This window comes from Schistocerca serialis, chromosome 1 (genome assembly GCF_023864345.2).
Source record: "Schistocerca serialis cubense isolate TAMUIC-IGC-003099 chromosome 1, iqSchSeri2.2, whole genome shotgun sequence".
Taxonomy (NCBI): Eukaryota; Metazoa; Arthropoda; class Insecta; order Orthoptera; family Acrididae; genus Schistocerca; species Schistocerca serialis.
In genome coordinates, this window is record NC_064638.1 from 752,331,873 (window position 1) to 752,357,409 (window position 25,537).

At 43.5% G+C, this 25,537-nt stretch overlaps 1 protein-coding gene across 2 annotated transcripts in view; it reads left to right on the forward strand.

Annotated features, from left to right (window-relative positions):
- LOC126482072 (lipopolysaccharide-induced tumor necrosis factor-alpha factor homolog) overlaps window positions 1–25,537 on the forward strand; it is a 349,685-nt gene that overhangs the window by 75,065 nt on the left and 249,083 nt on the right. The window contains exons 1-2 of one of the 2 annotated variants that reach the window (XM_050106059.1): window positions 22,728–22,852; window positions 23,294–23,413. In XM_050106059.1, the coding sequence (XP_049962016.1) occupies window positions 23,385–23,413 (29 nt within the window). In that variant the 5' untranslated portion in view covers window positions 22,728–22,852; window positions 23,294–23,384. Of the gene's footprint in view, window positions 1–22,727; window positions 22,853–23,293; window positions 23,414–25,537 lie in introns of those variants that run through there. The other variant, XM_050106051.1, reaches the window with a different exon arrangement.

The following is a 25,537-nucleotide window of genomic DNA, read 5'->3' on the forward strand; positions in this document are numbered from 1 at the left end:
GACAAGAGATGAACCTTTATCGAGAAAAAAATTCAAAATTTGAGGACTTTACTGCAAGCAAAAGAGATATGCACATTGAGGATTACTAGAAAAGACAAGAAAACAGACAAATGCGTCAGAGAACAAATTTGGGTGGAAGATGTAAGGGAATTGAGGTGGAATGGACTTGTAGCCAGCGGAATGAGTGGCAGTGGACTCGCATTCGAGAGGACGATGGTTCCAACCCACGCCTGGTGTCCGGCCATCTTGATTTACGTTTTCCGTGATATCCCTAAATCGCTTCAGGAAAATGCCAGGGTGGTACCTTTGAGAGGGCACGGCCGATACCCTTTCCCATTCTTCCATAATCCGAGCTTGTCAACAGGACATTAAACACTAACCTCTTTCTCCTCCTCCTTCGAATGGGTGTTAGTTCTCTGTTGGACTTCTGGCGATTAAAAAATATTGAAATAGGTCACTGGAAAACATGCAGGGAAGGCATGAAGAAGTAAAGCTGGAGGTCGCAATCCACGGTAAAGTTTAAAGGGGGCCTGCACACACATTTATGTTCATAGTTGTGTAATACGTGTAATGTGAATGTATTTCAATTGTTGTATGTTTACTGTACTGTTGTCTGTTATTTTTCAATGTGTAAATACAAAAGTGTGAAGATTTAAAACGTATGTAAAAAACAAATGTGAAACTTTTAAGATTTCTGATCACACGTTGGAAAGGCAACTGCTCTGTAAATGTTGAACGTTGCTCTTGGGGAACCACCTGTTAGAATATCGCTCTAAGACCGGTGCTTGTGCGTACACAATCAGTCCGGAATTAACAAAACCATCGACAAGACGCACCGATTCAAATTTTGGCGTACGATTAAGAGCCTGCGTGTGAATAATGGAATGGATTATTACCCTTGTTCAATACCCCTGATTGTGGTCTCGAATGGACGGAAGAATATGTGTACGGTCGATGTTGAGATGGCCAAAAGCAATAAGAACTTGTGAGCGTTACCTGTACAATACGAGGTTGCCCAACAGTTATCGTCGCACAAAAACTGGAGTCACTTGTTCCACACCACAACAGCAATAGGCAAGATACTTTCCTGGGTTTGGTTGAAATAGCAACAGAGTGTTGATCTTATTTAATTTGTGAAATGGTTATTGCAAATATAGTTTTTAAATATTTACATTGTACTTGAATAATTACATGAGCACCTTCTTACCTGAGTGTATTTACGCCAGCTTTGTGATGTGCAATATTAATATTGAAAGTATTTATTTGTAACGAGACATAAAGTGAGAATTATAAGCTATAGCTTCACATCTTGGAAGATAATCATGTTCGTATAGACATAGAATTTGACAGTGTTTTAATAACTTCAAAATGATTGATACCTTCCGACATGTAAGTTAACTGGAATTGCTTAAAAAATGACCTTCAAGAATAGTTTTGTATCAGTGAGCGCCTTCAGCACTTGGAAAAGTATTTTTCAGGGAATCCGCCGAGCCTCTGCTTTGTAAAAGATCTTAAAATAATAATGTTCTCAGTAAACGCAAGTACAATTCTTTCGTAAAACCAGAGAATACGTTAAAGATTGAGCTTTGCAAAAGAGTTTGCGAAAAGCAGTTACAGAACTTGGAAATTCTGTGTGGGAAGTAACTACTAAGCAGATAAGAAGCGATAACAGTGAAGTCCCCCAGTACCGGACAGTTTGTGAGTAGCAAGAACTTCGCAAGATGACAGCTTTCCATGAACATTTGATGGTTTACGTTAGGCCACGGTTGAGAGGAGTTGACACCTTCTAACAGGGAGCCCGAAGTGGTTTGTTAATGTGTTTGTGTCAGCTTAGAGCAAATACAAAATCTACATAACGCGTTAAAGCGCCATTAGGCAAAAAAACACGTGAAGTGCTAAACTTACAGCACATAAGGCAATTACTGAAAGTACATTACCCTGTTGTTTTGCATGATTAGCGAGGTCTACCGGCAGCTGAGGACGCACTGGATGCAACCGGTTGCAAATAGTAGCTCATGTCGGCACGAAAGACGCTTTCCGCCTGGGTTCTGAACCCATCCTCGGTTCCTTTAGACGCTGAAACTGAAGAAGCTAGCTTCGCCCACGAGGCTGAAGCACTGCTAACTATTTTGCAGCATTGTACACAGAAGCGATCGCCATGCTCTAATTTGGACCCGATGGAAATTCTGAACCACAGACTCAAACAATTCTGTGTCTGGTTGTAATAGTAAAATAAAACGGGAAAGGTTGAACATCATGGGGAGACGTATGGCGACATATGAGAAAATACAAATGTACATACAACCTAAAGTAAACCTAATGTAACTTCCGCTCTTTGGGAGATAATTGAACCAAATTTTGCACATGTTGTCACTGTATTCTTGGTTATAATCTAGAATATTTCTCAGTTTTTGTATCAAATTATATGATCAGAGCGTTGCTGGATAATTTCAAAACACATACTATCCCATGGAGAACATTTTCTTAAAGGTTGTTTTATTTGTCATTTCAGAAAGAAATGTAATAGGTTCTTCCTAGTAATTAATTAAACAGATATGTGTAGCCGTTTTTTAACATCAGTCTTTGAACTCTCGCCACAATTTTTTAAATATATGTGTTTGATAAAAAGCAATTTTTATTTCAAAAAAATTTAAAAATAATTTGGAAGTGACGCATTCTGAAACATTTTGCACCACAGGAATTTGTGTTAGACACACTTCAAAAAAAGTTTTGCTTCACCCCAATTCCAAGAACTTCTGAAGATAGACGTTGACTGTGGATATTGTATCACAAAAACAGTCCCTTTGACTGTTCAGAGATGTCACTAAACCCGCCCAAAGATGTAAACAACCATGCACGAGCAGCGCCTATTAAATGGAGGGGGTCCGACAGCCTATCAGTTCCAGTCATTCCACCAGGAGGAGGTACACGACTCGTGTTGTCTATAGTTCAACCATGCCTAGACGGTCAATACCGCGGTTCGATATCGTCCGAATTGTTATTTTGTGCCAGGAAAGCTCTCAATAAGGGAAGTGTCCAGGCGTCTCAGAGTGAACCAAAGCGATGTTGTTCGGACATGGAAGAGATACAGAGAGACAGGAACTGTCGATGACATGCCTCGCTCAGGCCGCCCGAGGGCTACTGCTGCAGTGGATGACCGCCACCTATGGATTATGGTTCGGAGGAACCCTGACAGCAACGCCACGTGTTGAATAATGCTTTTCGTGCAGCCACAGGACGCCGTGTTACGACCCAAACTGTGTGCAGTAGGCTGCATGATGCGCAACTTCACTCCCGACGTGTATGGCGATGTCCATCTTTGCAACCAAGACACTATGCAGTGCGGTACAGATGGGACCAACAACATGCCGAATGGAGCGCTCAGGATTGGCATCACGTTCTCTTCACCGGTGAGTGTCTCATATGCCTTCAACCAGACAATCGTCGGAGAGGTGTTTGGAGGCAACCCGGTCAGGCTGAACGTCTTAGACACACTGTCCAGTAAGTGCACCAAGGTGGAGGTTCCCTGTTGTTTTGGGTTGGCATTATGTAGGGCCGACGTACGCCGCTGGTGGTCATGGAAGGCGCCGTAACGGCTGTACGATACATGAATGCCATCCTCCGACCGATAGTTAAACCATATCGGCAGCATATTGGCGAGGCATTCGTCTTCATATACGACATTTCGCACACCCATCGTCCACGTCTTGTGAATTATTTCCTTCTGGATACCGACACTGCTCGACTATAGTGGCCAGCATATTCTACATACATGAACACTATCGAATATGCCTAGGATAGATTAAAAAGGGCTGTTTATGGACGATGTGGCACACCAACCGCCGGCCAGAGTGGCTGAGCGGTTCTGGGCGCTACAGTCTCCAACGGCGCGACCGCTACGGTCGCAGGTTTGAATCCTGCCTCGGACATGGATGTGTGTGATGTCCTTAGGTTGGTTAGGGTTATGTAGTTCTAAGTTCTAGGGTACTGATGACCTCAGAAGTTAAGTCCCATAGTGCTCAGAGCCATTTGAACCATTTTTTGAACACACCAACCACTCTGAGGGATCTACGCCGAATCGCTGTTGAGGAGTGGGACAATCTGGACCAACAGTGCCTTGATGAACTTGTGGATAGTATGCCATTACAAATACATGCATGCATCAATGCAGGATGACGTGCTACGGGGTATTAGAGGTACCGGTGTGTACAGGAATCTGGACCAGCACCTCTGAAGGTCTCGCTATATGGTGGTACAAAATGTAAAGCGTGGATTTCATGAGCAGTAAAAAGGGCGGAAATGATGTTTATGTTGATCTCTATTCCAATTTTCTGTACAAGTTCCGGAACTTTCTGAACTGAGGTGATGCAAAACTTTTTTTGATGTGTGTAATATGCACAAATTCTACAGTACATTTCATCTTTTTATCTACAATGGTTCAACAGAAAAACGCTTCTTATACACCGAATAATGTCAGTTGCAGGACATTCTAAAACAACGCTTTATTAGCAATTATGCCATAAACAAGCAGCTTAATGTTGGTCATAACCATACATTCATACAGCTGGTCTTCATATAGGTCTTTTCTTCTAGTCTGATCCTTCTGGCGCCCCGTTTTGGCATTGTCCTTCACTGATATTTCAGGAATAGCAATATGCACATTACCAACTTTCTTCAATAGGTTTTCAGTGAAGAAACCAGTATCAAATCGTAGTCTCGTAAGGAACCTGATTCTTCCAATGTTACTGTAACAGAACATCAGAAAATCGTCGCATAAGGCAAGATAAAGGAGCAAACGTTGTCTCTGGGCGTTTCTTTCAAATGAAGTTATTAAAGCTTTCGTTCGGGTTTTGTGTTCCACTATCTGTGCATTTTGTTAATAAACAGTAATTAATTGTATCGTAAATGGGGTTTCAACATTCTGTGCTCTAAGATTTCTCTGATGACAGGAAATAATAAATCATAGGGAACAAGGGTGAAATCGTGTAGAAAAGGGGGCCTTACACTGCTTATCGATATAAACATGATGGCTTTTACATCATTTGTAGCACGAATTAAACTCTGAAAATTACAGACAGAATTTCTACCGCCCCCCTCCCCCTCCCTCAAACCTTGCAAGAACAGGATCCTTTCAGAGACCACCAATCTCAGGAGCAACAGTGCCAGAGCGCTTCAGAGCGATCTTGGAGAATATCACGACTAAGATTCCAGAACATGCTATGGTAAAAAGGGTAGACTTCTATTTGCCAGACGGAATTGGAGAGTCATGCAGTTAAAACGAGAAGGGATTCGTGTGAGGATGACTTGAATGTCATGTGTGAGTGATCTTAAAGCTGTTACAGCATGAGTGGGAACAGGTGTTATAAGAATATAAGAAAAGGCAGGAAAGTATTTATGCTTATTCGGAGTGATAGGAAATAAATTGTAGCCTGAAGAGTCAACATCTATATTCAGTTGTTAGGTCGAAAATGTGGTGCAAAAATGATGAAATTCAGAAGCATTGTAGGTACACCTTAGACCAATATTTGCCGAGCAAAGATGTGTGAACGGTAAAGACCACCGCGGTGCAATAGCCGTGTTAGAAAGTTACTACGAAAGCAGAGAGATTCATCACAAAATTAAGCGAAATCCGAGTCTAGTTGATAAACAAAGCAACACGTGAAACTTCCTGGCAGATTAAAACTGTGTGCCCGACCGAGACTCGGACTCGGGACCATGACTGTACTTCAAAGGGGGAGTACCCTACATATTTTAATGTGTGAGTTTGCGAGTATCAAAATACGTGACGTAAATGCGTTGATTGCACTGACTTAGGAGCATAACATTTTTATACAATCAAAGGACTACAGACGTTAGTATGTCAGATAAATTTGAACTTGATACGTCTACTCGTTCCTGAGAAAAAGGAATCTTATCAGAAGGATGTGACAGACAGACAGATAAGAAATGACAAAGAAAGTTTTCTTGTGATATAATTACAATTTTGTTTGTTGTGTGAAACCTTGCTTCTTGGCAAATTGCATGAATCTAAGTCAACGGGAAGTACGCTGTATTTTTTTGATGAGTGGGTTTGCATCAAAATACGTGACAAAGTGCCGTATGTTTTGATTGCATTGACTTAGAACTAACACTTTTTTATGTTGACAAGGGACCTAAGACTTTAACATATGACGTAACGTTTTACTTGATACGTCTACCCGTAGCCGCGCGGTTTGAGGCGCCACGTCACTGACTGCACGGTCCCTCCCGCCGGAGGTTCGAGTCCTCCCTCGGACATGCGTGTGTGTGTTGTTCTTAGCATTGTTGTTGTGGTCTTCAGTCCAGAGACTGGTTTGATGCAGCTCTCCTTGCTACTCTATCCTGTGCAAGGTTCTTCATCTCCCAGTACCTACTGCAACCTACATCCTTCTGAATCTGCTTAGTGTATTCATCTCTTGGCCTCCCTCTACGATTTTTACCCTCTACGCTGCTCTCCAATACTAAATTGGTGATGCCTTGATGGCTCAGAATATGCCCTACCAACCGATCCCTTCTTCAAGTTGTGCCACAGATTTCTCTTCTCTCCAGTTCTGTTCAATACCTCCTCATTAGTTATGTGATCTACCCATCTAATCTTCAGCATTCTTTTGTAGCACCACATTTCGAAAGCTTCTATTCTCTTCTTGTCTAAACTATTTATCGTCCATGTTTCACTTCCATACATGGCTACACTCCATACAAATACTTTCAGAAACGACTTCCTGGCACTTAAATCTATACTCGAAGTAACAAATTTTTTCTTCTTCAGAAACGCTTTCCTTGCCATTGCCAGTCTACATTTTATATCCTCTCTACCTCAACCATCGTCAGTTATTTTGCTCCCCAAATATCAAAACTCGTTTACTACTTTAAGCTCTCATTTCCTAATCTAATTCCCGCAGCATTACCCGATTTAATTCGATTACATTCATTATCCTCGTTTTCATTTTGTTGATGTTCATCTTATATCCTCCTTTCAAGACACTGTCCATCCTGTTCAGCTGCTCTTCCAAGTCCTGACAGAATTATAATGTCATCGGTGAACCTCAAAGTTTTTATTTCTTCTCCATGGATTTTAATTCCAACTCTGAATTTTTCTTTTGTTTCCTTTACTGCTTGCTCAGTATACAGATTGAATAACATCGGGGATAGGCTACAAGCATGTCTCACTCCCTTCCCAACCACTGCTTCCCTTACATGCCCCTGGACTCTTATAACTATCATCTGGTTTTGTGTACAATTTGTAAATGGCCTTTCGCTCCCAGGATTTTACCCCCGCCACGTTCAGAATTTGAAAGAGAGTATTCCAGTCAACATTATCAAAAGCTTTCTCTAAGTCTACACATGCTAGAAACGTAGGTTTCCCTTTCCTTAATCTTTCTTCTAAGATAAGTCGTAGGGGCAGTATTGCCTCACGTGTTCCAACATTTCTACGAAATCCAAACTGATCTTCCCCGAGATCGGCTTCTACCAGTTTTTCCATTCGTCTGTAAAGAATTCGTGTTCGTATTTTGCGCCGGCCGCGGTGGTCTCGCGGTTCTAGGCGCGCAGTCCGGAACCGCGCGACTGCTACGTTCGCAGGTTCGAATCCTGCCTCGGGCATGGATGTGTGTGATGTCCTTAGGTTGGTTAGGTTTAAGTAGTTCTAAGTTCTAGGGGACTGATGACCACAGCTGTTAAGTCCCATAGTGCTCAGAGCCATTTGAACCATTTCGTATTTTGCAGCCGTGGTTTATTACACTGATAGTTCGATAATTTTCACATATGTCAACACCTGCTTTCTTTGGGATTGGAATTATTATATTCTTCTTGAAGTCTGATGGTATTTCGCCTGTCTCATACATCTTGCTCACAAGATGGTTGAGTTTTGTTAGGCCTGGCTCTCCCAAGGCTGTCAGTAGTTCTAATGAAATGTTGTCTATTCCCGGGGTCTTGTTTCGACTTAGGTCTTTCAGTGCTCTGTCAAACTCTTCACGCAGTATCGTATCTCCTACTTCATCTTCATCTACATTCTCTTCCATTTCTATAATATTGTCCTCAAGAACATCGCCCTTGCATAGACCCTCTATATACTCCTTCTTAGCATAGGTTAGTTTAAATTAGTTTAATAGTGTGTAAGCCTAGGGACCGATGACCTCTGCAGTTTGCTTCTTTAAGAACTCACACACATTTGAACGTCTACCCGTTCCTGAGAAAAAGGGATTTGACAGTCGGACAGACAAACGGACGACGAAGTGATATAATAAGGCCCCGGTTTTTACCGCCTGAGGTGCAGAACCCTAAAAATTTGATCCCTCTCTGGCAGTAGTTTATCGTAAATTGCTGGAACGATGAGGGATACGTTGAGAGATCTGGAAATGTGCTCGGCAGGGCAGCAGTCGAACATTTTCTGTATCCAGAAAGGCCTGCACAGGACCTGCAACATGCAGTCGTGCATTATCCTGCTGAAATGTAGGGTTTCGCAGGGATCGAATGAAGGGTAGAGCCACGGGTCGTAACACATCTGAAATGTAACGTCCACTGTTCAAAGTGCCGTCAGTGCGAACAAGAGGTAACCGAGACATGTAACCAATGGCACCCCATACCATCACGCTGAGTGATACGCCAGTATGGCGATGACGAATACAAGCTTCCAATGTGCTTTCACAGCGATGTCGCCCAACACGGATGCGACCATCATGATGCTGTAAACAGACCCTGGATTCATCTGAAAAAATGACGTTTTGTCATTCGTGCATCCAGGTTCGTCGTTGAGTACACCGTCGCAGGCGCTCCTGTCTGTGATGCAGCGTCAAGGGTAACCGCAACCATGGTCTCCGAGCTGATAGTCCATGCTACTGCAAACGTCGTCGAATTGTTCGTGCAGGTGGTTGTTGTCTTGCAAACGTCCCCATCTGTTGATTCAGGTATTGAGACGTGGCTGCACGATCCGTTACAGCCATGCGGATAAGATGCCTGTCATCTCGACTGCTAGTGATACGAAGCCGTTGGGATCTAGCACGTCGTTCCGCATTACCATCCTGAACCCACCAATTCCATATTCTGCTAACAGTCATTGGATCTCGACCAACGCGAGCAGCAATGTCGCGATACGATAAACCGCAATCACGATAGGCTACAATCCGACCTTTATCTAAGTCGGAAACGTGATGGTACGCATTTCTCCTCCTTACACGAGGCATCACAACAACGTTTCACCAGGCAACGCCGGTCAACTGCTGTTTGTGTATGAGAAATCGGTTGGAAACTTTCCTCATGTCAGCACGTTGTAGGTGTCGCCACCGGCGCCAACCTTGTGTGAATGCTCTGAAAAGCTAATCATTTGTATATCACAGCATCTTCTTCCTGTCAGTTAAATTTCGCGTCTGTAGCACGTAATCTTCATGGTGTAGCAATTTTAATGGCCAGTAGTGTACATGGAAAAGAGTAATGGTCCTATATTACCAAACTGTAAGCAATTTCAAAATTACATTATCTGCCCAACGCTGAGCGTTAGCTTCCATCTTGACTTGCTATTCCTGAACAAGAACTGTAGGAAACTTAAACGCCAGGCTGCGTGCCGAATGCGCGGCTGTTTGCGGTTACACAACCACCGCCGGAAGCTCAGGGCCGGCCTTGCCGCCCATCGTCTTGGTGACTCAGTCAGCAGTTCCCTCGAAGGTTGCCAAGCTTTTAGGCCGATTCTATTTCCTTTTTGATGCAGATGTTTTTTTTTAATGAATAATAATGTTGGTTGTGTAACTCGAGACCCTCTCAGAAGCGAGAAAAACTTGACGAAACAAGAACAGCCTGTTAAACATCTCCACAGCATGTTTGCTCCTAACCACAACATTTTGCTAGTGGGACACTGCAGTTCATCACTTACAGCGTAGTCCCTTAAAGAAGTATTGACTTTTACAGATATGAAGAAATCCTGTGAAATACGAGGAAAAGGGTATAGTTCCATCTTCTTTTGAGTTTAGTAATCAAAAGAACCTAGACAATAGTTTCTATTATGTACAAATTCACTCTTTTTTATTTAAAGCCGAGAAATCATTTCAATGGCGATTCACTAATTTCGCTTCTTGTGCATTATCAAACCGCATCACACAACAAAATGGTTCAAATGGCTCTGAGCACTATGGGACTCAACGTCTGAGGTCATCGGTCCCCTAGAACTTAGAACTTAAACCTAACTAACCTTAGGACACCACACATATCAATGCCAGAGGCAGGATCCCAACCTGCGACCGTAGCGATCGCGCGGTTCCAGACTGTAGCGCCTAGAACCGCTCGGCCACCACGGCCGGCATCACACAACAAGTAGGTCATATACTTTGTCTCAGCATGGCATGATGTACACAGCAGTTTGGAAGGACCAGAATATAATAGCGCCACGTTTTCATCGAATATTACGCCATTCGGGAGAATCCGGATTCAGATTGCAGTTAGACCATCCACATTTAAGTCTTCCGTAGTTTCACTTGCATAGACTATTCCTTTACAAAGACCACTGCTCAATCCCTGTCCAATAAAAGTTGAAGTTTCTTCTCAAATAACCCCGTCGTAGACTGGTCGTTAATCTCTAATGTTCCTCCGGATTTATCCTTATCGTCGTTGACAATTTCCTATTTATACATGGTGTTAAAAAAGGTCTTGAGTGTTTTGAGAGGTGGTAGCAGTCATCGGAACAAGATGAACAAGATCAATAAATATGACTCTCGAAACGCATACCAACATGTGCAACTTACTTGAAAAAGGTTGAAATGGCTCTAAGCACTATGGGACTTAACATCTGAAGTCATCAGTCCCCTGGACTTAGAACTACTTAAACTAACTAACCTAAGGACATCACACACATTCATGTCCGAAGCAGGATTCGAACCTGCGACCGTAACGGTCGCGCGGTTTCAGACAGACGCGCCTAGAACCGCTCGGTCACACCCGCCGGCGCAACTTACTTTCTAAAGTCCTTACGTACACACACACACACACACACACACACACACACACACACACACACACACACACACACACACAACTAGTGTTCACATAATATAAATGGAGGCAGAGGCAGGCGCAGTGGTAAAAAGTGAACATCAGGGAAGGAATGGCTTTTCTGCTCATATCATGCGCTTCGGCCCCTCCCGCCTCCCGCACGGGTGTGCGCGTTGTTCTTAGCATAAGTTAGTTTAAGTTACTTTAAGTAGTGTGTAAGTCTAGGGACCGATGACCTAAGCAGTTTGGTCCCTTAGCAATTCACACACATTTGAACATTTGAACGTCACGCGCTTCGGAAATTATCCATCATCTTACATCTAAAAAAAATCTGACACTAACATATTTTACAAAACATAGAAATGGAAAGCTATAGCACTCTATAGCCCTCTACTTTGAAATCATCTGACCACAAACTATATTCTACTTACTAAGGAGCGATTGCTGCACGTAGACACAGCGTGTCAAGTGATATGTAAAGCAAGCATTCGCAGACTACAGAAATGATTCTGCAGATTGCCGACTAAGATGACATTTTTGAAAAACAGGGGACATTACAAAATGTGTAGTGGCGCCAAGGCGCGTCAATTAATATACAGTTATTTTACCGTGCGTGTGATGGCTCTGAACCAACTTATTATAAAAGAAATGTTTTCGTTGTATAATGGTAATGACTAATTTACGGTGATAAAAGATTACGCAAAATATCTATTTAAATTCAGGAGTATCACGTGGCGCCACACATTGTCAAAAGCTACAATCACAAGAACTGTACAGTATGACAAGCGACATAAAATTAAAGTATAAAATAACAGTGAAACCATGTACCACAAATTTAAATACAGGTAGAAAGACAGGGGAATGAGGAAGACAATGTTCTCATCAAAATTACGATAGTCCGTCTATCAGACTCAACTCCGTTACCGGAAAGTACACAATATGGGCTTACATCAAATAAAAAGAACTATTTTCTGCTAATGAGCACAACCGGATTTTTTTATGAAACATGCGACATATTTTAGTGCAACCAGAATCGGTCGTGAGGGATTACAAGTCACGCCCATATGAAACCAGAAAATACTGCTTGGATCCATGTACCGTCAAACGTTAAAATTGTGGTATCTTGTGACGCTTTACAAAAGCTATAAACTCAAAGTGTGAAATATGTAGTGTTACCGTACATTTCAAACTATAAACATAAAACACAGACCGTAGAAATTAGTGTGGGGAGCGGGAAGAGAGGCGTGGGGTCAGGGGGGGGGGGGGGGGGGGAGGGGTTGGGTGCGGAAGGAGAGAAGGATATCAGTATTTATAAAACACAGGAGATATTTTAGTATATACAAAAATCAGTCATGGGAGATTACACGCCATATGAACGTAAAAAGTAAGAAATGTTACTTGGTGCCATGCACCATCAATCGTTAAAATCGTAGCGTCTGTTGTCGCTTTATAAAAGTTGTAAACTAAAACGCAGACAGTAGAAATTAGAGGGGGGTTGGGGAGATGCACTACATAAAAAATTAAACGGAAACAGTAGCGTTTATCAGAATCAGGCATTGGTACCATACATCCACGCTCGTAAAAAATCATGGAAAATACCGAAAAACCATTTCCTGTGAGAGCGGATTTGTTTATTGAAGATTCCATGTTGGATACCATTAAAATGCTTGTAAATCTCAATTTCGTCCAAAATGTCTAAGCTTTAGCCTTTTGACTCTGTGTGTAAGATTGCTAGAGATTTTTCAATCTTTTCTAAACGATGCGTGTTATCAATTAGCTAAAAAGCCGTAGCAGTAGTGTTTTTATTAAATTTTTCACTGAAGCTGATTAAACAGTCACATTCTGTCTGCCCAATGTAAACAATATCACAGGGTCCACCAATGATTTTATATACTCTCGACTTCGTAAATTTATTTTGCTTATTTTCAACAGATATACCAAAAAAGTTTTTTGGTCACCTGGAAGTAGATTTGTATATTGGCTTTTTAAATGTATTGGAGTTCGTTCACAGATACGCCCTGTGCAAATTTTGGAGGAATCTCGGGAGGATAGGGCATAGAGTTTTTCCTTTAGTGAAAACCGATTCACAAATGTCCCTTATCGCCCGTTCAGTGTAATCGTTTTTCAGACCTATTGTGATTATAACAATTTCTTTTTTAACACTTGCTCGGCTTAAGTTTAGCTAACCTGTTGACCCTTGACAGAAAGAAAGCACTCTTATGCGCGCGTGAGTGGCAAGAGTCCACATTAATAATTACGTCAGTGGTGGATGGTTTTCCGAAAATATCTGAGCAAAAATCTGTGGATTGCCTAGTAATATTCAAATCTAAGTAGTTCAGATTTCTGTTTGATTCCAAATGTACAGTGAAGCGTATTTTTGAATGTAACACACTGAAGGAGCGCGTCAGGTCGGTGTCTGATGCTGTTCCTCTAAGTGCAATATAAATATCGTCTACATATCTGCGATAAAAGATTGTATTATCAAACACTGCCTTTTATTTGTAAGGGATTTTCTATCTTGAGAATTAATGAAATTGCGGCCGGAAAGGCCGTCCTTTTGAAGATAAGCCTTACAATTGAAACAGTTAAAGGCTAGCATTATATGCAACATATCTGACAGTTAAGTAATTTCCCATACTGTATGTTTCATACGCATAAGAAGATCCATTCTTATGATCTCCAGAGTCTCTTCAACTGAAACATTATTGTACAGATTGGTTATATCGAGAGACACCGTTACTGTCTCATGCGGCATCTTGGTTTCTCTAACAACATCGCCGCCTCCTAACTACGTATTTTTGATGGACCATCTTTCCTCAGAAGTGTCTTATAGTTACGTTCTGCAATGTCACCTGATGGCAAAAATGTCTTCTTGGTCAGCATTCCGCAAAATTATGTCTGTAGTTCGCGAATGTTTGTTTCACATATAACCTGGGACGCCACATCTACGTGCAGCAAACGCTCCTGTATAGGTGAAATATACACTACTGGCCATTAAAATTATTACGCCAAGACGAAATGCAGATGATAAACGGGTATTCATTGGACAAATATATTATACTAGGACTGACACGTGATTACAACCACCTCTGGTCGTAATAACGGCCTTGGTACGCCTGGGCATTGAGTCAAACAGAGCTTGGATGGCGTCTACAGGTACAGCTGCCCCCGCAGCTTCAACACGATACCACAGTTCATCAAGAGTAGTGACGCGTATTGTGACGAACCAGTTGCTCGGTCACCATTGACCAGACATTTTCAGTTGGTGAGAGATCTGGAGAATGTGCTGGCCAGGGCAGCAGTCGAACATTTTCTGTATCCAGAAAGGCCCGTATAGGACCTGCAACATGCGGTCATGCATTATCCTGCTGAAATGTAGGGTTTCGCAGGGATCGAATGAAGGGTAGAGCCACGGGTCGTAACAACACATCTGAAATGTAACGTCCACTGGTCAAAGTGTCGTCAATGCAAACAAGAGGTGACCGAGACGTGTAACCAATGGCACCCCGTACCATCATGCCGGGTGATACGCCAGTATGGCGATGACGAATACACGCTTCCAATGTACGTTCACCGCGATGTCGCCAAACACGGATGCGACCATCATGAGGCTGTAAACAGAACCTGGATTCATCTGAAAAAATGACGTTTTGCCATTCGTGCGCTTAGGTTCGTCGTTGAGTACACCATCGCAGGCGCTCCTGTCTGTGATGCAGCGTCAAGGGTAACAGCAGCCGTGGTCTCCGAGCTGATAGTCCATGCTGCTGCAAACGTCGTCGAACTTTTCGTGCAGATAGTTGTTGTCTTGCAAACGTCCCCATCTGTTAACTCAGGAATCGAGACGTGGCTGCACGATTCGTTACAGCCATGCGGATAAGATGCCTGTCATCTCGACTGCTAGTGATTCGCGGCCGTTGGGATGCAGCACGGCGTTCCGTATTACCCTCCTGAACCCACCGATTCCATATTCTGCTAACAGTCATTGGATCTCGGCCAACGCGAGCAGCAATGTCGCGATACGATAAACCGCAATAACGATAGGCTACAATCCGGAAACGTGATGGTACGCATTTCTCCTCCTTACACGAGGCATCACAACAACGTTTCACCAGGCAACGCCGTTCAACTGCTGTTTGTGTATGAGAAATCGGTTGGAAACTTTCCTCTTGTCAGCACGTTGTTGGTGTCGCCACCGTTGCCAACCTTGTGTGAATGCTCTGAAAAGCTAATCATTTGCATGTCACAGCATCTTCTTCCTGTCGGTTAAATTTCGCGTCTGTAGCACGTCATCTTCGTGGTGTAGCAATTTTAATGGCCTGTAGTGTACTTTGTGCCAGGTTGCTGTTGATGGACCATGTTCCCTCAGAAGTGAATGCAATAGGGAAGACGCTTGGTGACTGGTGGCTTAAGCCGTCCTCTCACAGGACGTGAAAACTCACATGGACGAGGAGGTGCCGACGTCACAGCGTGTAAATCCACGTTCCAGTACACTGTAGAGTGAGATGTGGCATGTCAGATTTTTGACTCGTGCAATAAACCTGACTAATGAGATACGACATCGTTTTAACGTCACAAGCAGCAGGAGCTGCGATATTGTGTTGAGTTAAGCTATGTATTTGTCGCGTTTTCTTTATCATGAATATAAGTTGTTTAAAAGCATCATCAAATTGAGAATCTCTCGAAAAGGCGTCGGTTAGCTACGATTTGTTATAATAAAATGACTGAAAGTGACTGGAAACTTACATATCGGTAGTAAAAGGCTTGTTGTATTTCAAGTTTTTATTGTTACAATTCGTGTGCTGTGAAAGTATACCGTTTCTAAATGTAGAGTGTAAGTTAATTCAGGTGAATAGGAAAAACTAACCCGTAAAGTTCAGACACAGCATTAGTAGTGTCCTACTTGACACAGTCACATCATTTAAATGTCTGGGTGTAATGTTGCACTCACTCACTCCGTCTTCAGGCCACGAGTGGCCTACCGGGACCACCCGACCGCCATGTCATCCTCATGGAGGATGCGGATAGGAGTGGCGTGGGGTCAGCACACCGCTCTCCTGGTCGTTATGACGGTATTCTTGACCGAAGCCGCTACTATTCGGTCGAGTAGCTCCTCAATTGGCATCACGAGGCTGAGTGCATCCCGAAAAATGGCAACAGCGCATGGCGGCCTGGATGGTCACTCATCCAAATGCCGACCACGCCCGACAGCGCTTAACTTCGGTGGTCGCACGGGAACCGGTGTATCCACTGCCTCAAGGCCGTTGGCGACATGAAATAGAACGAGCATTGTTTGTGATAGGGAAGACAAACAATCGAATTTGGTGTAATGAGACAATTTTAGGAGGACATGGTTCATCTGTAAAACAGAACGCATTTACGATCCTAGTGCGACCTATCCTTGAGTACCTCTCGAACGTTTGGGATCTGCACCAGGTCAGATCAGACGAAGACATCGAAGCAGTTCAGTGGCGGGCTGTTAGGTTTGTTACCGGCAGGTTCGAACAACGCGCAGCTGTTACGGAGATGCTTCGGAAACTCAAATGCGAATTACTGGAGGGAAGACAACTTTCATTTCGAGGAGCACTGCTAGGAAAATTTAGATAACCGGCTTTCGATCCGACTGCAGAATGATTCTACCACCATCAACAAACATTTCGTGTATAGACCACAAAGATAAGATACGAGAAACTAGGTCTCATGTAGAGGTATATAGACAGCAGTTTTTCCCTCGCTCCATTTGCGAGTGAATCAGGAGAGTAAATGGCTACTAAGGGCATAGGCACGCACCGCACGGTGGCTTGCTAAAAAATGGTTCAAATGGCTCTGAGCACTATGGGACTTAAACATCTGAGGTCATCAGTCCCCTAGAACTTAGAACTCCTTAAACCTAACTAACCTAAGGACACTACACACATACATGCCCGAGGCAGGATTCGAACCTGTGACCGTAGCGGTGGCTTGCAGAGTACGTATTTAGACGCAGGTGTAGAATGCTAAAGCGCAACGATTATCGATCAAAAGCACGCCGTTTTGATACAATTTGTTGTAGTTAAATATTAAATAATGACATTTGTGTATATCATATGTGGAGACTTGGATGGCAGGTTGAAGCCATTGTGCAGCTTATAGCATCGCGAGCTGTGGAGACAACAGTAGCAGGTTCGCATCTACCTCCCTCAAATTTTTTTCACCTTTCGTTTTCTAACAAATTATGGATCATTCTTATTAACTTAACAGAAGTATTACCTGCATCAGTCGAAGTTATTTATTATAAATAAAAATTTGCTGAAATTTTTGTTGCCAAGGCCAACGACTGGAATGTTTCCCCAGTGGCCAGAAGTCTTAAAATAACTGCCCGTTTATGTCAGAAAGTAAATAGAAGTTAGGTGCTGGATGTTGAGCTATTATCAAACTTCAATGTATAGGCATGCGTATTCAAAAGCAGAGACATATAAACAGGCAAAATTCGGCGCTGCGGTCGGCATCGCCTATATAAGACAACAAGTATCAGGAGCAGTGGTTAGATCGGTTACTGCTGCTCCAATGGCAGGTTATCAAGATTTAAGTGAGTTTGAACGTGGTGTTATAGTCGGCGCAAGAGCGATGGGACACAGCATCTCTCAGATAGCGATGTGATGTGGATTTTCCCGTACGACCATTTCAGGAATGTACCGTGCATATCAGGAATCTGGTAAAACAAAAATCTCCGACGTCACTGTGGGCGGAACAAGATCCTGCAGAAACGGGAGCAACAATGACTGAAGAGAATCGTTCAACGTGACAGAATTGCAACCCTTCCGCAGATTTCAATGCTGGCCCATCAACAAGTGTCAGCGTTCGAACCATTCAACGAAACATCATTGATATGGGTTTTCGGAGCCGAACGTCCACTCGTGTACCCTTGATGACTGCACGGTACAAAGCTGTACGCCTCACCTGGGCCGGCCAGCACCTACATTGGACTGTTGATGACTGGAAACATGTTGCCTAGTTGGACGAGTCTCGTTTCAAATTGTATCGAGTGGATTGGCGTGTAGGGGCACGGACACAAGCTCATGAATTCGTAAACCCTGCACGTCAGCAGGGGACTGTTCAAGCTGGTAGAGACTCTGTAATGGTTTGAGGCGTGTGCAGTTGCAGTGATATGGGATCCCTGACAAGTCTAGATACGACTCTGACAGATGACATGTACGTTAGCATCCTGCCTGATCACCTGCATCCATTCATGTCCATTGCGCATTCCGACGGCCTTGGTGAATTGCAGCAGGACAACGCGCAACCCCGCACATCCAGAATTGCCACAGAATGGCTCCATGAACACTCTTCTGAGTTTAAACACTCCTGCTGGCCACGGAACTCCCCAGACATGAACATTATTGAACATATCTGGGATACCATGCAGCGTGCTGTTCAGAAGAGGTCTCCACTCCCTCGTACTCTTACGGATTTATGGACAGCCCTGCTGAATTCATGGTGTCAGTTTCCTCCAGCACTACTTCAGACGTTAGTCGAGGCCATGCCACGTCGTGTTGCGACACTTCTGCGCGCTCGCGTGGGCCTTACACGATATTAGCCAGGTACCAGTTTCTTTGGCTCTTCAGTGTATATACGTACGTTTTGGGATTATGGACTGCCTCATGTTTGTATCTTTCTGTTAAATATCTTTTTCAGTTGTGGCGAGCAGCTTCGAAAAAATCTCCAACTCAAATGAAATCCATACGTTACTTCAGAGTGTTGGTAGTCAATGCAACATCGAGAAGTTTGGTACACAAGCGTAAATCGACATTAGACTTTATACTTTTAACTGCAGGTTGTCCCAAAAACACTCCGACAAACTATAGGGACAGTTTTCTTATACATAAATAAGTAAAAAATGTCTAGTAAAAATAGGCTCAAAATGCATAGTTTAAGAGTTATGAGCACTTTTTCATCTTCGATACCATCAAACATATCTCATTTACTGCTGGCTCTTTGCTTTCCATATTTTTGGAGGAGGTAGTATGGACCAAACAATAAAAAATGTCCAGTGAAATACATACTTTAAGACCTATGAACACTCACTCATCTTCGCCTGTGTGATACATATCTCTTCTAATGAACAAGAGCTCAGAGCTATTGAGGTATGTATTTTACATCCCATGTTAAGTAAACATTTTTCTTTGTTTTTGGTCCATACTGCCTCTTTCAAAAGTATGGAAAGCAAAGAGCTTGCAGTAAAAGAGATGTGTTTCATAGTATCGAAGATGAAAATGTGCTCTTAAGATATGCGCTTTACAGCAATTGTTTACTAGACCTTTTTTTGTTTTAGTGTAAGAAATCTGTCCGTGAAGTTTGTCGGTGTTTTTTTTGGGATGCCCTGTACATTCAATTAAAACCGAAGGTAGGATGCAGATTCAACTGAGTTAACGAATAACTTGTACTTGGTGATGTCTATCAGTTCCTTGTACAGCGTTATTCGCTCTTCGAGCTACCCACGAGTCCAGAATCTTCTTCGCGATTTTCTCCTCTTTTCTTTGACATTTGCTAACAGAGTTAACGCAGTTACATTTGTAAAGAAATGGTGTGATCTACGCGCCAGATGCAGCAGACTGTCGCTGGAGAGCGCTGAGGTCGCAAATCATGGCGAGGAGCACTTAACGGGAGATGCAGCACATCGTTTCAGACCGTGTAGCAACTACTACGAACACAACGCTCGGCTTGCTTCGCGATGGGAAACACGCCCATTGTAAAGACGGCTTTAGGGCGGTGGCTCACTAGTGCGTCTACGTTCACGACCACCGACTGGCCGTGGACACAGCAAATGCGACCTGGGCTGTGGCCAGCCGGCACGCCTGGCAGTGAATTATTATGAACGATATATATGGTACTGCAGTGCCTGTGCATGTCCGAAGGCAATTTGCGTCGCAATCAGAGTAACACAGGTACTGCAAAATCATTTTTACACTGAAGAGCCAAAGAAACTGGTGTACCTGCCTAATATCGTGTAAGGCCCACGCGATCGCGCAGAAGTGCCGCAACACGACGTGGCGTGGGCTCGACTAATGACTGAAGTAGTGCTGGAGGGAACTGACACCATGATTCCTACAGGGCTGTCTATACATCACTAAGAGTACGAGGGGATGGAGATCTGTTCTGAACAACACGTTGCAAGGCATCCCAGATATGCTCAATAATGTTCATTTCTGGGGAGTTTGGTGGCCAGCGGAAGGGTTTAAACTCAGAAGAGTGTTCCCGGAGCCACTCTGTAGCAATTCTGGATATGTGGTGTATCGCATTGTCCCGCTGGAAAGTCCGTCGGAAAGCACAATAGACATGAAAGGATGCAGGTGATCAGACAGGATGCTTCTGCATGTGTCACCTGTCACAGTCGCACCTAGACGTGTCAGAGGTCCCATATCAGTCCAACTGCACACGCCCCACACCATTACAGAGCCTCCAGATTATCTCTATACCCGTACACGTCCATTCGCTCGATACAATTTGAAACGAGACTCGTCCAACCAGCAAAATGTTTCCAGTCATCAACAGTCAAATGTCGGTATTGACGGGTCCAGGCGTAAATCTTTTTGTCGTGGCAGTCATCATGGCTACACGAGTGGGCTTTCGGCTCCCAGTCAGTGGACATAAAAGTTTTCTGGGTATTGCACCGAGTCATATTGTATAAAACTACTGCTGGAGAAAACCAACGTTTCGGCCACGGTTGCGGCGGCCATCTTCTGCCAGACCTAGAAGACGGCCGCTGCAACCGTGGCCGAAACGTTGGTTTTCTCCAGCAGTATTTTTATACAATACGACGCGGTACAATATCCAGAAAACTTTTATGTCGATCTACTCTGGCCGCGGAAGCCTACGCAATTACATATCGGTGATGTTTCGTTGAATGGTTCGAACGCTGACACTTGTTGATGGTCCAGCATTCAAATCTGCTGTATTTAGCGGAATGGTTGCACCTTTGTCACGTTGAACTATTCTCTTCACTCGTCGTTGGTCCTGTTCCTGCAGGATCTTTTTCCGGCCGCACCGATATCAGAGATTTGATGATTTGCTGGATTCCTGATATTCACGTACGGGAAAATCCCCATCTCATCGCCGCCTCGGATATGCTGTGTCCAGTTGCTCGTGCGCCGACTATAATACCACTTTCAAACTCACTTAAATCTTGATAACCTGCCATTGAAGCAGCAGTAACCGATCTAACAACGGCGCCAGACACTTGTTGTCTGAAATAGGCGTTGCCGACCTAAGCGCCGTATTCTGCCTGTTTACATATCTTTGTGTTTGAATACGCATGCCTATGCCAGTTTCTTTGGCGCTTCAGTGTATCTGTCGATACCGGGCAAGGGACTTTCAAGTACAATCTCTGACCTGTACGGGAATGTACATAATGGATGTAAGAGTAGAGGTCGTAGATGGTCGACGACGTACGAGAATTTGAGGCTGGCCGTGAGTCGTGCACGGATAGCCAAATGGTAAGGCGAGCAGTCCGGGTTCGAGTCCCGGTCCGCCACAAATTTACATTGTCGTCATTCCATTCTACAGCTGATGGTTGACCTTATGCGCAGATGCGATTTCATTTAATGTATTTAATGTGTGGCAGTAGACTGGTCGCAGCTCAGTTGCATGATAGAGGCCACGGAGTTAGCCATTGGCTGTATACGTCTGGAATTGTGAGGTGAAACGAAAATAGTAAAAATAGTGACTACTTACTATGTTGCAATTTCACTCACAAAGGAATCGTTGTTCCTTTTTTTGCGAAAGACAAAGATATTCAACTGTTGTCACTCTCGAACTAGACGTTCCGCAGAGCGCACGTTGCACATGTCCGAAAGAAGAGACACCAGGCAGTTTCCGCAGCTGTTACACATCACATATAAATTAAAGGTGGAGAGGGGAAGACAGGAAAGGAAGAGGAGGGGACCACTGGTGTGACTGCATCGAGACATTACGCAGAATCAGCGGCGACGAGTGAAAATGTGTACCGGACCGGATTCGAATGCGGGATCTCCTACTCACTAGGCATATGCGTTAACCACTGCACCAACCGAAACACGGCATCATTATAATTGCGCTAACTATCTCGACACGCCTCATGGCTGGTCCACATTCTCATCGAGCGCCACCTGTCCGCTTTCCCTGTCTATTTCCTCGCTCTCTGAGATTCCCACCGGAGGTCAGACGTTTCTGTGCATCCGCCATGAGACGTGCTGAGATAGCCCGCACAGGTGAGATAACGCTGCCTCTTAGATGGCCCCAGTGGTTGACGCACCTGCCTAGTAAGCAGGAGATCCCGGCCTCGAATCCTAGTCCGGTACACATTTTCACTCGTCGCCGCTGATTCCGCGTTATGTCCCGATACAGTCACACCAGTGATCCCCTCCCCTTCCTTTGCTCTCTTTCCCTCTCCATCTTCAATTTACATAAGACCCAATTAGCACTACAAAAACATACCACACCTCAGCAAGAACAGTGACACAACTAAAAAATGTAATACTTGAGACAAATCGACTTAAAGAATTCTACATAATTCATACTGACATAGTGTAAGCGTCCTTTATATTTCAAGTAAGTAATGTTGGTAGTAAATTTTATTATAATCTGTACAACAGTGGTGTGGACATTTAGTTCTGTTCTCGGTCAAATGTTTTTGAATTCCCAAGGGACCAAACTGCTGACGTCTTCGCTCCCTAGACTTACGCACAACTTAAACTAACTTAGGCTAAGAACAACTCACACACCAATGTCCATGGGAGGACTCGAATCTCCGGCGGGAGGGGCCGAGCAATCCGTGACATGCCGCCTCTAACCACGCGGCCACTCCGCGCGGCCTCTGTTCTCGTCGAATGTGATGTGCTATCAGGTAATTATTAATTAATTCTTTGAGTTTTGTCACTTTTTTGATTTTCTAAAAACTGCTTTTTTATGACTCCTTTTGCAAACTTTTGCCACTTTTGCACCCCAAATAATGAATTTTTTTACTTACTCTGAGATTCGAACTTCCATCAGGCAAAATTAATACTTCAGTTAAAATAAAAAAGAAAAAGTAGTTGAAATTGTTATATTAGAAAAACAGCAAATGCAAAACTTCATTTTATGAAAAGTAATACAATTTTAAGGAACATCAATTAGGTACAATTTGAGGAACACAGTTTACGAAAACATAAGATCATCAATTGGATTATATAAAGTAGGAACACTTTTCATAAAGAAATGACATTCAAAATGAACTGTGTTTACTGCAGAAATTTCAGTTTTTTTCTTGTCTGCTGTAGCTCACAAAATTTCGTAATTTTTGTTACAGCTGTTATCGTCAAAACAGTGCCTGGTCCTTCAGATGCAGTTTTCCAACACGGCCATTTAGCCACGATCGGGCTGGCCCACCTCATACGTGGATGCAAGTACGTCTGAAGAACATCGTAATGTAAGATTCAGACATTTTAATAATAAGTGATACTAAACGTTACATTAACCTTATACATGAAAAGTGTCAAAACTCAGAATGTGCTTCAGTCCGGAACATTACTGCTGCTACGGTCGCAGGTTCGAATCCTGCCTCGGGCATGGATGTGTGTGATGTCCTTAGTTTAAGTTAGGTTTAAGTAGTTCTAAGTCTAGGGGACTGATGACCTCCGATGTTAAGTCCCATAGTACTTAGAGCCATTAAAATCATTTTTTGTTCAGAATGTGCCGCTGTCGTTGAATGACCGGTACACACCTGTCAGTAGAAACGGTGAAGTGACACCGTTCTTGCCGTGGCGAATCGTGAAGTAGCCTACAACAAAACTGACAAAAATGTCCTGAAATGGACAAATTGCGAGGTCGATATGTGGCGTTTTTCCTCCACGTTGGGCCACTTCACACGTATTTTTGAGTGAGAAAAACTAAACACGTTTCTTGACTTGTGTCACTTTTCTTACCAATTACTACATACGTTACGGCGGTCTGCCACGGCTGTCGGATTACACTCTGTGAATTACATGTATGTGTTCTGTTAATAAAAAGTAAATGAACATAAAAGAACTTACAGAGTGCGTTTTGTTCCTGTGATTTTGTACGTTCACTGCCACCGAACATTATAGTCGTTTCCTCCCACATTTCCTTTCTCAGGTTTTTATTTGCACGTTCTTCGGATGACAAGTTACGCGGAGCAGGCCCCTATCTAATTTTATTAATAAACGTCTCCGTTTCGAAGTCCATAATGACAGAAATTTCCTTTTCAGAATGACAGTAACAAACAAGGAATCAAATGTAAAAAAAAAAAAAAAAATCTACGCGGCTGGAAACGCATCGACGGTTGGCCACACTGTACCATTCTGGTGTGCACGCTGTCCTAAGCAGCTGCGTGCAACCTTTTCTTTTTTCATTTTATTGGCGTTCGGATCGTTCTCATTCAGCATCTCGATGCACAGATGATACAATAGTGTACTGGGCACTATTTCCTTGTCAGTTACGACGATACGAAAGTAAGGACAATATAACACCGAGTCCCCGAGCGGAGAAAATCTGCCGGCCGAAGTGGCCGTGCGGTTAAAGGCGCTGCAGTCTGGAACCGCAAGACCGCTACGGTCGCAGGTTCGAATCCTGCCTCGGGCATGGATGTTTGTGATGTCCTTAGGTTAGTTAGGTTTAACTAGTTCTAAGTTCTAGGGGACTAATGACCTCAGCAGTTGAGTCCCATAGTGCTCAGAGCCATTTGAACCATTTGGAGAAAATCTCTGACCCGCCCAGCGTGCAACTTTGACCGCAGCGGCTGACTGGCCGGCGACTGGTTGCATGACAAAGTACAGGGTGAGTCAAAAAGGACTTTACAACTTTGGAACGATATATAAATTTACTGAGATAACTAACAGAATCGGTAGATGTGTCATTTTGGAGGAAACAACATCAAATTACATTCATCACAGTACCCTATTCCGGCACCAGGACGGCCAGTGTAGTGCACAGTTAAAATAGCTGCTTTCACTGGTACGGAGCGTGCTCGTCGTGTGTTCTGTTTCATGAAACGAATTCTGCAACAACTGTGCGGAGTAAATTTCTTACCGAATACGCTGAAGAACTTACAGGCAGGCCTACAATTTACTCTTGGCTCAAGAGAATTTTGGAACACGTATTATGTTCGAGTATAATGACTTTTCTGAAGACTAGAAATCCACTCTGTAGGAATCAGCACGGGTTTCGAAAAAGACGGTCGTGTGAAACCCAGCTCGCGCTATTCGTTCACGAGAGTCAGAGGGCCATACACACGGGTTCCCAGGTAGATGCCGTGTTTCTTGACTTCCGCAAGGCGTTCGATACAGGTCCCCACAGTCGTTTAATGAACAAAGTAAGAGGATATGGACTATCAGACCAATTGTGTGATTTAATTGAAGAGTTCCTAGATAACAGAACGCAGCATGTCATTCTCAATGGAGAGAAGTTTTCCGACGTAAGAGTGATTTCAGGTGTGCCACAGGGGAGTGTCGTAGGACCGTTGCTATTGACATTATACATAAACGACCTTGTGGATAACATCGGAAGTTCACTGAGGCTTTTTGCGGATGATGTT